We start from the raw sequence: 12,485 nt of genomic DNA, 5'->3' as shown, positions 1-12,485 counted from the left end.
ATAATAAGAATATAGCAGTAGAGATATGTTACAGACCACCTGACCAGGATGGTGATAGTGACTGTGAAATGCTCAGGGAGATTAGAATAAAAAACTCAATAATAATGGGGGATTTTAACTATCCCCGTATTGACTGGGTCCATATCACCTCAGGACAGGATGCAGAGATAAAGTTTCTTGACACCTTAAATGACGGCTTCTTGGAGCAGCTAGTCCTGGAACCCACAAGAGGAGAGGCAATTGTTGATTTAGTCCTAAAGGGAGAACAGGATCTGGTCCAAGAGGTGAATATAGCTGGACCGCTAGATAATAGTGGCCATAATATAATTAAATTTAAAACCCTGTGGTGGGGAAAATGGCCCAACACTGTAGCATTTAATTTCAGAAAGGGGAACTACACAAAAATGAGGAGGTTAGTTAAACAGAAATTAAAAGGTTCAGCACCAAAAGTAAAATCCCTGCAAGCTGCATGGAAACTTTTTAAAGACACCGTAATAGAAGCTCAACTTAAATGAATACCCCAATTTAAAAAACAAAGTAAGAGAACCAAAAAAGAGCCACCGTGGCTAAACAACAAAGTAAAAGAAGCAGTGAGAGGCAAAAAAGCATCCTTTAAAAAGTGGAAGTTAAATCCTAATGAGGAAAATAGAAAGCAGCATAAACTCTGGCAAATGAAGTATAAAAATATAATTAGGAAGGCCAAAAAAGAATTTGAAGAACTGCTAGCCAAAGACTCAAAAAGTAATAGCAAAAAATTTTTAAGTATATGAGAAGCAGGAAGCCTGCTAAACAGCCAGTGGGGCCCCTAGAGGATTGAAATGCCAAAGGAGCACTCAAGGACGATAAGGCCATTGTGGAGAAACTAAATTAATTCTTTGCATCAGTCTTCACAGTTGAGGATGTGAGGGAGATTCCAAAACCTGAGCTATTCTTTTTAGGTGACAAATCTGAGGAACTGTCCCAGATTGAGGTGTCATTAGAGGAGGTTTTGGAACAAATAGATAAACTAAATAGTAATAAGTCACCAGGATCCGATGTATTCACCTAAGAGTTCTGATGTAAAATTGCAGGACTACTAACTGTTGTCTGTAACCTATCATTTAAATCAGCTTCTGTACCAAATGACTGGAGGAGAGCTCATGCGATGCTGTGACTGGGGTCCTAGTGTGGAGCCAGCTACAGTCACTCAATTAGAGTGAACTGCAAAGAATGGAGCAGCCAAACCCCAAAAGCTAGCAGATACTCCAATATTTAGATTCACCAAGACAGCATAAAACAGCTTCTTTATTACCGTACTGGTTACTCAGAAGTCCAAACAACACAGTTCCCTTAAAATGATCCAGCCTCAGGCCTCCATCCAGGTACCTATGTCAAATATGATGAAAATTTCTGTAAATCTTATTTCATCACATAAAAGAAAATGTTCTACCAATCCCAGAGGATCGGGCACATCACCTCCCAGGTTAATGAATGTTTCAGATCTTACCCAATACACGCTACAGCCAATTCTTATTAATTAAACTAAAATTTATTAAAAAACAAAAGAGAGAGAGAGAGTATGGTTAAAAGATCAATATACATACAGACATGAATTCAATCCATTGAGGTTCAGATTCATAGCAGAGATGGTGAGCTTCGTAGTTGCAAAGAGTTCCTTTAGAATTCAGTTCATAGGTTATAGTCCAATGTCCAAATACCATATTCAGGGTGTACCAGCATAACTGGGACCTCAGTCTTGTGACTCAAACTTCCCCTGACGAAGCCTAAGCAGATCTGAGATGACAGAATCAGGACCCAAGGATCTTTTATACAATTTCATGTCCTCTTTGACAGGTTGAGAGTTCCTCGGGGAACAATTAGGATGACTTTGAAGGATGTCCATCATCGGTACTTAGCTATACGAATTAACATAAGGCCATTTGCTTGTTCCTCCACCATTCACAGATTATTTGCTATACATTTCAAAGAGAGATGAATACTGAGATATCCTGTGTTTACAATTCATTTAAATGCTAGGATCTTCTTTTGACCTCTGAATTATCAGAGTACAGCATAGACAGGGACTGTTGATTACATTGTTGACCCTACTCATACATATGTAAATACACAAAAACACAAACATTATCTCCCCTCATGTCTTCTGTGGGTTATTTATTTTGAAGGATATTTAACCCTTTCCAGCCATGCATCTGAGATTCCACTTTTTAAAAAGGGCTCCAGAGGAGACCCTGGCAATTATAGGCCGGTAAGCCTGACTTCAGTACTGGGCAAACTGGTTGAAACTATAGTAAAGAACAAAATTGTCAGACACATAGATGAACTTAATTTGTTGAAGAAGAGTCAACATGGTTTTCGTAAAGGGAAATCATGCCTCACCAATCTACTAGACTTCTTAAAGGGGGTCAATAATCATGTGGACAAAGGGGATCCAGTGGATATAGTGTATTTAGATTTTCAGAAAGCCTTTGACAAGGTCCCTCACCAAAGGCTCTTAAGCAAAATAAGCAGTGATGGGATAAGAGGGAAAGTCCTCTTATGGATTGGTAACTCGTTAAAGATAGGAAGCAAAGAGTAGGAATAAATGGTCAGTTTTCAGAATGGAGAGAGGTAAATAGTGATGTCCCCCAGGGGTTTGTACTGGGCCCAGTCCTATTTAACATATTCATAAATGATCTGGAAAAAGGGGTAAACAGTGAGTTGGCAAAATTTGCAGAAGATACAAAACTACTCAAGATAGTTAAGTCCTAGGCAGACTGCGAAGAACTATAAAAGGATCTCAGAACTGGGTGACTGGGCAACAAAATGGCAGATTAAATTCAATGTTGATAAATGCAACGTATTGCATATTGGAAAATATAATCCCAACTATACATATAAAATGATGGGGTCTAAATTAGCTGTTACCACTCAAAAAAGAGATCTTGGAGTCATTGTGGATAGTTCTCTGAAAACATCCACTCAATGTGCACCGGCAGTCAAAAAAGTGAACAGAATGTTGGGAATCATTAAGAAAGGGAAAGATAATAAGATAGAAAATACCATATTGCCTCTATATAAATCCATGGTACGCCCTCACCTTGAATACTGCGTGTAGATGTGGTTGCCCCATCTCAAAAAAGATATATTGGACTTGGAAAAGGTTCAGAAAAGGGCAACAAAAATTATTAGAGGTATGGAATGGCTGCCGTATGAGGAGAGATTAATAAGACTGGAATTTTTCAGCTTGGAAAAGAGATGACTAAGGGGGGGATATGACAGAGGTCTAGAAAATCATGACTGGTGTGGAGAAAGTGAATAAGGAAGTGTTATTTACTCCTTTTCATAACTCAAGAGCTAAGGGTCATCAAATGAAATGAATAGGCCTCAGGTTTAAAACAAACAAAAGGAAGTATTTTTTCACACAACACACAGTCAACCTGTGGAACTCCTTGCCAGAGGATGTTGTGAAGGCCACAACTATAACAGGGTTCAAAAAAAGAACTAGATAAGTTCATGGAGGATAGGGCCATCAATGGCTATTAGCCAGGATGGGCAGGAATGAGTCCCTAGCCTCTGTTTTCCAGAAGCTGGAAATGGGTGACAGGGGCTGGATCACTTGATGATTACCTGTTCTGTTCATTCCTTCTGGGACACCTGGCATTGGCCACTGTCAGAAGACAGGATAGATGGACCTTTGGTCTGACCCAGTATGGCCGTTCTTATGTTCTTAGGACAGAGGATCTCTGCTAAGCAGGGGTGAGAAGCTCATGGCTCGGAAGGGGAGAGGGGGCTAGGAATGGAATCGATTCAGGGACAAGTGTTTAGGGGGCTTAGGAGAGCAATTAATGAAAGCCCCAGTTCTGGGTGGGTGCTGCTGTCTGGAAGGGTTTGCACCAATGGGAGATGGGGATTGGGTGGGACAGTCCAAGGGGCAGCCAGCAGATGGCATTTGGGGAAGGGATTTCCCTAATGGTGAGATCTGCAAGGCTGGGGACTCGTTTCCTGGAGGTTGGGAAGTCCTGTTCCTTGGGACACTCAAAGCTACCCTACATAGATCTCCCAGATATACAGCAGGGAACAACCCTGCTGTGGTTCCCACCTCCTGGACAGGGATGGCAGGGGTCTGATGCTGCTCTCACTGCGAACAGGAGTGGGCTGGCCAGATCTCTGCCATCTCTAGGTCCTAGGATCTGTTTAAGCTTCCCCCAAAAGTGCTGTGAAACATCACACAGAGGCCCCCCTGTCCCACCCAGCTGCTGCACCATTCCTCTCTCTTGCCTTTATGAAGCCTTCTGCCCTCTGCCCAATGCTCCCACTTTGAGAGAGGGCAAGTTGTGTATCCCCCCAGGTGCCTGGAGCACCAAAAGGCTAGGAGGCCACCTGCTCTAGTGGGAACATGCCTGCAGCTGGTGGGTGGCCCAGACCAGGGAAGAGAGCAGTGAGGCAGGATCACCAGCGAGAAGGCGCTTGGTGGGGGTCTCATATTTAAGCAGGATTAGCAGCCGGGAGCCATGGAACAATCTGGGGGGTTCAGCAAGGAGTTTAGAGAGCCCTAGAGGTGCCTCCCAGAATGTTCCAGGAGGGTGGCTGGGGGTAACTGCATCCTACAGAGATGGGTACTCCCTAGGCATTGGGGTGCTGGAAAGCAGCAGCTGAGTCCTGCAGCCCAAGCCCGTCCCTGCGGGCCTGGAAGAGGAAGTTTTTATTGCAAACACATGCAGAAGGAGCACACTGGGACAGCAGCAGGAGGGGGGTTGGGGAATGCAGCCCGTCTCCAGAGGGCAGGAGGCTGTCTGGCCTGAGAGGGACCCGGATTGGCCTCACAGCACCTGATCGCACGGGGGTTCTCTGGCTCTTTAGACAAGAGAATTGTCACGCTGACCTTAGCCATGGCCAGGCCCGGCTGTTAGGCCAGTGTCAACACAAGACGCAGTGTAAACAAAGCCTTGCCAAGGCCGGGGCAGGTGGAGGGAACCATCAAGCTTTAATTACACTGCTCAGAAACCCATTTGTGACACTGTGACCTGAGTCCCCCACCCCTGTCAATAAGCAGCTCATGGGGAGATGAAATTCAGCCTCTACAGCTCTCATTTCCAAGGGAAAACTGGCTCATCTGAGCAACCATCTGGGCAGTGATTAAATAAAGAGGCCTTCGTGATTCAGTCCTCTCTGAACAGCCCAAGCAGCTCTGAGGAGGTGGTGAAGCAAGCGGTGGGGGGAAAGCAGAGGTAATGAAGCCATGGCCACTCACACACCATGCCACAGCGATCACCAGGACCATCAGTCCTTGGGGCCTGAGCAAAGGGTGACCGTTATTAGCACGCTGTTCTAGATGCGGAGCGTAAAGAATAGTGACACCTTTGCTCACTGGCCTCAGTGGACCTCTGAGTCATCCACCTGCCCTCCCACGTACACACACACAGGTGCAGAGCTGCCTGTCTGATTCATCCCGGGAGTCAGAGCAGGGTGGGGGTCACTCAAGCAGCACCAACTCTATTATAAGAGACAGAGTGGCTCCCTGAGGGAGGGCTAGGAACCAAGGCTGAAAAGCCCTGGGATTAGGTGTCTCAGGACAGGGTTTGCATTTGTAATTGAAGCCTTGGGGCTTTGTCAGGTTGGAGTGAAGGCCACGCCAGGAGAGAGCAGGTTTGGACAATCCCCTCCTTGCTGTGGGAGAGACACTAGAACGACACCTGTTCTCATCAGCCACAATGAACAGACACACTTCAGTCTTCCAAACCCGACCGAACTTCTGCTCTGGTCTGTAGCAGCTTGGGCTACCCTTTCCTTATCCAAACCAATGTGGCCACCCCCAAACTCTCACATAACAACCGCAACATCCCCCGCCCCATCTTCCCAGTAGATCTCCTGAGCGTTTATTCCCCCTGGACATTAATCAGCCCCTTCAATTTAAGGTTGAGGCAAGAGCAGCCTCAGGTGGGACCAAAGGGTAGGAAAAACTCCCTCCTCCTCCTCCCTTTTTTGACATTAACTTACCCAGGAAATTCATGTCAAGATGCACCATTAAACTCAGGGTCAGTTCTAGGGTCCCATGATTTACGGGGGGGAATGGTATTTTGAGGCCCCTGGATATCGCTATTTAAAAAACAACCCATCTTCCAGAAGTCCAGGGGCTGGTGAAACTCCTGGAAAATCTTGGATTTTAAGAGTTTACAAATAAAACGTAGCTCTGGTGTCAATATTTTGCTGTGATTTAGAATGCATGTCGAGGATGAAGACTCTCCCATCTGCCGCTGTTCATGGCTTTTCGTTGGACAACTTGGTTCATATTTTAGCCTCTCTCACAATTTAGGACCCTTTGATGATCTTTTGGGAGGGGGAGATAGAATGTCCCCTTTGCTCCCCGGTAGCTCTGGGCCTGATTAAAATCTCTCTCTTTGCCACCATGACTGTCCCTGTAAACTAATTCTAGCAGCTGGGAGGGCAGGGTCCATTCTCTCTGCAGCTACCAAGAAACTTCATTTGTACAAGCCACCAAAATACAGCCACTAGGATGGCTGGGCGAATGCTCTGCCCTACTCTAGCTGCAGCAGTGAACAACCAAGCATCAGTGAGATCTAAAAATCCCCCCCTCCAGCCCTGAGCTAATTCTGATGGCTCTTTCTGCAATGACACCACTCTGCCTGCACCCCTTCCTTGGTTTCACAGTTCCCAGGCATTCACCCCTTTGATAGACATGAAAGGTCTTGCTGACCTGGATTCAAGGGCAAATCCTTGGGGATGTGCAAGCAGAGACGCTGCGTGTGCCCGAACCTTTACCCCACGCAGGATCTATTTTATTGCCCCGTTTTAAACCATTTGTGCTGCTCCTGTGCTATGCGCTTTGATCTCTCTCTTCCCCTGCAGTCTCTTGTGACACTAGATGGAGGAAAACTTATCCATGTGCAGAAATGGGATGGAAAGGAGACGACGTTAGTCCGAGAACTAGAGGATGGGAAGTTAATTCTGGTAAGAGGGCAAAAGCATTCCTAGGATCTGCTAACAGCACCTGCCTTTCCATTCACTCAAGATATTGCCAATCAGTGGGTGGCATCAGATAAGCTTAGAGGCTGTCTACAGCAGTAAGTTGTAACTGCTTTAACTAGCCCTGTTAAAGCAGTACAAAGCCCCTTGTGTGGAAGAAGATACATCAGCATAAAGGTGCATATTCCCTTACCAGAAAGAGAAATAGCTATCCTGGTAATAAGGTACATTTATACCAACATATACCAGGGAGGTACCGGTATAAAGATACACTCTCAACCCACAGTTAAACCAGTCCAACAAGTGTAGACCAGGCCTTGGACGGGTTAGAAGAACCAGAACAGCTGGCTGAATATCTGTCCTACAGGGATAGGTTAAAAGCGGAGAGAGAAGCTAGGGGGCAGATCCCAAGATCTGTTAATTCCCTGAAATGCAGCTTAAGTTGCCGTGCCCTGCGGTGAATGCCTGACAGAACCTGGGGGGGGGAAAGTCAGCTGTGAAGCTCCTGACGAGGGACTGACCCCAAATCCTCCTCTAACCTCCCTTGTTTTGTTTCTGATTCCAGACTCTCACCATGGGCACTATTGTCTGCACTCGCACGTATGAAAAGGCAACATAGATGTCAGCTCTCTGCTGATCACCCGGTGCTGAACTCACTGAATTGCCTATTCCCCCTCCCCCCCAATTTGTATTCAACTGAATATTTGAGCATGGAGCCAGTGCTGGTGAGCCCTCCCCTTCTGCCCGTGACTCTGCTTTCTGTGGTACTGTGTTTTTGTTTAATCTTGTAAAACCCCATGCGGAAAATAATAAACCAAAGTTGTTACAGATTGGTGTCTGGCTTGCTCTGGGAAAGGCTCACAAGCCATCTCCATACCAGGACTAATTTTCAGCAGCTCTAGCTATGGGCCTCACTCTCTGCTCTGGGCCAGGGGTGGGTTCTGCTTCGGTAATACTGTAGGCTTTGGACTTGCAGAGACCAACAAACCCTAGCAAGGAAGGCAGAGCAGCTTAATACAGCCTTCGCTTCCAGGCTCACTGGGCAGCCAGGGCGGAACAAATATTCTTTTAAAAAATTCTAGATTTTTCCAGGGAGGGAAAGGCTGTTTTCTAGCCAGCTACAGTCGTAGCCCTGCTCAGAGCAGGTCAAAGCAGCCTGGTGTTTAAAATATCAGTGGTCTCTGCTGGCCTCTCTACTAGTGCTCCCGCCAGTGGAAAAACAACAGGATACCCATAAAGCTTAAGCTCAAATAAATTTGTTAGTCTCTAAGAACTCCTGTTCTTTTTGAGGATACGCAGTGTGGCCAGAGACATAAGGCCTCAATACACCTACTCCACAACACTCTAGTCATTGATTGATCAAACACTGTTTAATCTTGGATCAGTCCCTCCACCATCTTCTTTCAGTCCCCCTCCAATTTGCCAATAAGCTGAGCAGCAGTTGGGTCTTTTAGGATCACATGCTAGCTGCTAGGTTCAAGGGTCCTGAAAAACAGAGGGATGCTGCTACTCACCTGGATACAGCTCCACAAGTCTCTCCAGTTCCCTCCCCATTCCATCTCCATGAGTTGTCTTTGTTCACATTTTGCATTACACTCCCTCTAGGGGCCTTGGCCCCAGGTAGAATTGCAGCTAAGGAAGGAGAAAAACATTTTCCCAGGGCTGACTTACCTTTAAGGAGCCTGTTCAGGCAACACAGATGTCTACTACTCTGGGGAAAGTTGGATCCAAATGCAGACATAACAGGCACTGTTCCCGTTTGTTTTGTAACCAGGCAGCTAAGAGGGTGCCACGGTGGTTTAAAAAGACAGTGTTCCACTACGATTACTACAGAGAAAAGCAAGCTGAAATTGCAATTCCAGCCTGCCCCCAAGTTTAGTATGAAGACCTCACAATGACGCAGCCTTCAAACATGTCTCTTTACTCCAACCACACAGGACTCACTTCAAGATTTCATTGTTAGTGGTCCCCCTGCAATGGATTAGTATCTGCCATGAAAGCACGGGTCACAATCTAGCCTGGTTTTCTCCGGGCTGTTATATTTTTGCACCAGCAATTTTACTAGTAGTTGTTCAGAGTATAATTTATATATACACACACACACATCATTCCACATAACCAAATCCTTACACCACAACTTCAGCAGAGAATGCTGCTGTATAGCGTAAGCATGATACTGCGCATATGAGCAGAGGGGAAGATGGGAAATCAAAGTTAGGAGAAAGGGATGCTCAGCTAGATCCATCACACTGAGGTTTGGGAAATGAGTTTTCGATAACGAAGGATTCATGCTTTGGGAGTTTTCAAAGAGTCTGATTTTGAACTGAAAATTCAAGTGAAGCATATCACACCACGCCACCAGTGCTTGAAGACCTTATAAGTGGCAGAAATGTTTGGTCTTCCCTGACTTCGCTGAAGAACACATGTGGAATGAGAGCTCTCTCGATAGCCTGCTCTTTCAATCTAGGGCTGAATTCTTAAGCCTTGTCTACCTTGAGGAAATTCAATCTGGTGCTGCAAATGCACTAAAATTTATCTTGTAGTAGTGGCTAGGGGCCTGGTCAGTGATCAGGGCCCCCATTGTACTCTGCAGTGTACAAACAAAAGGTTTTGCAGGGTTTCCACTCATGTGGCTTACTTCAGTACGTTACTGGTTTAGCTGTATTGATGGAAGCCCTACTTTGCATCAGTTCAGTGCAGTCACATTAGAGTTGGCATATCCTTTTACACTGCAGTGAATTTCCTCAGTGCACCCAGGGCTTTCCCCGAGAGATTTTCTCCCTAGTGAGTTAAATAGGTGTATCAGAGTTTTAAATGAGAGTAAGAATCACTTATCTTCTCAATTAGGAACCACCCTTGTTGTCAGGGATGTCATTCTCTGGCCCACGTCATGCAGGAGGCTAGACTAGATGATCATAATATTTTCTGACTTGAATCCTTCTAGTTCTTCAGTTGTCAAGAGAGACTTTCAGACTTGCTCTCTTTCTGTACATCAGACTAGCAAGACAGTACAAAGCCACCTTTTTTCCTTGTCAGGTCAGTTGACCAGTCTGGGGCAGATTTATATGAGAAAGCTGCAGCATTTTAACTAAAGGTGGTATTTGAAACTGATGCAAACCCCCTATGGGGACAACCCTTAGTTCAGCTTAACGGTGGTCTACAGAGGTTTATCTTACATGGATTTGAAACAGGTTTCAACTACTCTGAAATACACCCGTAAACCATTGCAACTTGTGTGTTTAGACAAGGCCTTTGTTTTGCTGCCCCAGACAAACGACTGTAGCTACCCCAGGAACACTTTACTGGTATAGGAACAGTGTTACACTAGATCAGCAAAGAGCTCCTAGTGTGAACACAGCTCTACTGACAAAGCTGAGCTTTTGCTGGAATGGTAAGGCCACCCCCTACAGGGGACAAGCTATAGCGGTAAAAGTGAGGTTTTGCTGGTATAACTGTGGCACAGCTCTGTCAGACAAAAATCACCCCCAACTGACATAGGTATGCCAGCAGAGTCTGGAGTGTAGATACAACCAAAAAAAAATCAAAACAGCATCAGAAGAATGTAATTTAGCATTTCAGAGGTTTATTTTTCATAATTTACACAGCTAGCAATACTGACAAAGCTAATGTTCACCTTGAGTGTCTCCATAACATAATTTAGCTGATTTGTTGCCAACCCTCTGCCACTGCTAGCAGACAGAATGGACAAGATTGAGGGGTTGTCTACACACAAAAGTTTTTCTGCTTTTATTATCCCAGTGTAGTTAAAGCAATACAATCCCCCTACTGTGGATGTACTTTCCTATAAAGACGCCTTATACTGGTACAGCCATTCCTGCATGGCAGGGGATTAAGCTGTATCAGTATAAGGACCAGAGGCACCAACTTTGTGATTTCCCCAGGAGTGCTGGACCCCCACTCTGCCCTCACCGCACCCTGCCTCTTCCTGCCCCGTTCCACCCCCTCACCCCTAGCACCTCCTACACACCACTTAACAGCTGATCGCGGCGGCCGGGAGGCGCTGGGAGGGAGGGGAAGGAGCTGATCTGTGGGACTGCTGGTGGATGCTCAGCACCCACTATTATTTTTTCCCCCTGGCTGCCCCAGCCCCAGAGCACCCATGCAGTCAGCGCCTATGATAAGGGCATAATGGAGTTCACACTAGGAGCTACCCCAGTATAACTCTACGGCAAACAAAAATCACACCCCCAGCCACATAGTAACATGGATAAAAAACAGTGCATAGAGCAGGACTGAGATGCGGAGGGGTGATAACTGTAACAATTAGCAGGGAGGCAGTGCCCATGACTAGACAATCAGCTGACAGGGTGTGTGAGTGGCTCCCTCTAATGTTTTGCAGGGACCAAACCCGAGTGGCACAGCTGTCACCCTTTGACAGGCACTGGATACGCTGCTGCTGTCCTGCACACTCCTTGCCGTTTCAAAGGAACTCACTGCAGCCCTGGCAGCTCACTCAGAGGAACGTGAAGCTTTACAGGATGGGAGAGTCACTGATGAATGGGTATAATTAATCTATTTTGGCAGGCAGAACCATTGGCCTCTCAGCAGGAGAATGGCAGCCTGTGTAACTTTACAGTGGATAATTAATTTCATAGTCAACATCTTTAACATCAGTGACTGAATGCTGCTTTAAGAAGGAAGCTCTTCATTCCTGAAAGAAGCGTATAGTGATTTAACTCTACTCTCTCCGGATAGTTTACTCTAGAAGGCTAGAGCAGACAGGCAGGGAGATGACAACACCAGTGCCCCTTTCTAGCTCCTCTTCTTCTCATTCTTTGTGCTTTTTCTTGTGCTTCTTTTTCTTCTTCTTTTTCTGAGGCTTACTAGCTTTCTCCGAACGCTTGGCCCTCTTGCTGGCTGGCTGAGCCCCATCACTCTCCAAGTCGGAGCTGTCTGAATTGTCGGACTCTGATGACTTCTTGCTCTTGTGTTTCTTTTTCTTCTTCTTTTCCTGTTGGCGAGAAGGAGACAAAGCCACACCGGTTGCAAAGTGCTCACCTCTGCTCACTGGTTAAGGCAGCGAGCTGCTTTTCAGAACGAGAATGTCAAGTCATTTCTTAACATACCACCTCGTGCTGGGAAGAACAGGATGGGCTGCTGGTCGAGCTACGCAGCAGTTAAATAATTCTGACATGTCAAACCATATCAGCAAACTGAGGCTAGGGTTACCATAATGGGGGCTGTTTGATAAAGCATAAACCTCAATCCTTCAAACTGTTACTCATGTAAGTAATCCCTACTCACGTGCCTAGTCCCACTGAAGTCAGAGACTATTCAAATACAGATGACTCACTTGAGTAGTAGTTGGCAAGATCAGGCCCTTGTTTATTCATAAAGTGGGTTTCTAAACTAGCTGGTCTAAAACCAGTTTCTGTATCTCCCCTCCCCCGCACTCAAAAATGTGAAAGTAACTGAACCCTTAAGCTCGGCAGGGAACCCTTGGGGACTGTTCCCTACAGCAGCAGTTCTCAGAAAGGGTTCTGTGGCCTCCAGTGGGCTGT

The 12,485-nt window shown here is 45.9% G+C and overlaps 2 protein-coding genes across 5 annotated transcripts in view; one reads left to right on the top strand and one right to left on the bottom strand.

Annotated features, from left to right (window-relative positions):
* FABP3 (fatty acid binding protein 3) overlaps positions 1-7,791 on the top strand; it is a 106,524-nt gene extending 98,733 nt beyond the window's left edge. For both annotated transcript variants that reach the window (XM_073317769.2, XM_073317770.2), the window contains exons 3-4: positions 6,847-6,948; positions 7,529-7,791. In XM_073317769.2, coding sequence (XP_073173870.2) covers positions 6,847-6,948; positions 7,529-7,582 — 156 coding nt within the window. In that variant the 3' untranslated portion in view covers positions 7,583-7,791. The remainder of the gene's footprint in view (positions 1-6,846; positions 6,949-7,528) is intronic.
* A 2,733-nt stretch (positions 7,792-10,524) lies between these two features.
* The window catches only part of ZCCHC17 (zinc finger CCHC-type containing 17), a 32,093-nt gene continuing 30,132 nt past the window's right edge, over positions 10,525-12,485 (bottom strand). For all 3 annotated transcript variants that reach the window (XM_073317776.2, XM_073317774.2, XM_073317775.2), the window contains exon 8: positions 10,525-11,935. In XM_073317776.2, coding sequence (XP_073173877.1) covers positions 11,753-11,935 — 183 coding nt within the window. In that variant the 3' untranslated portion in view covers positions 10,525-11,752. The remainder of the gene's footprint in view (positions 11,936-12,485) is intronic.

Source organism: Lepidochelys kempii, chromosome 19, assembly GCF_965140285.1.
Source record: "Lepidochelys kempii isolate rLepKem1 chromosome 19, rLepKem1.hap1, whole genome shotgun sequence".
Taxonomy (NCBI): Eukaryota; Metazoa; Chordata; order Testudines; family Cheloniidae; genus Lepidochelys; species Lepidochelys kempii.
Note: the sequence above shows the minus strand (reverse complement) of the source record. Positions and strands in the feature narration are given on the sequence as shown.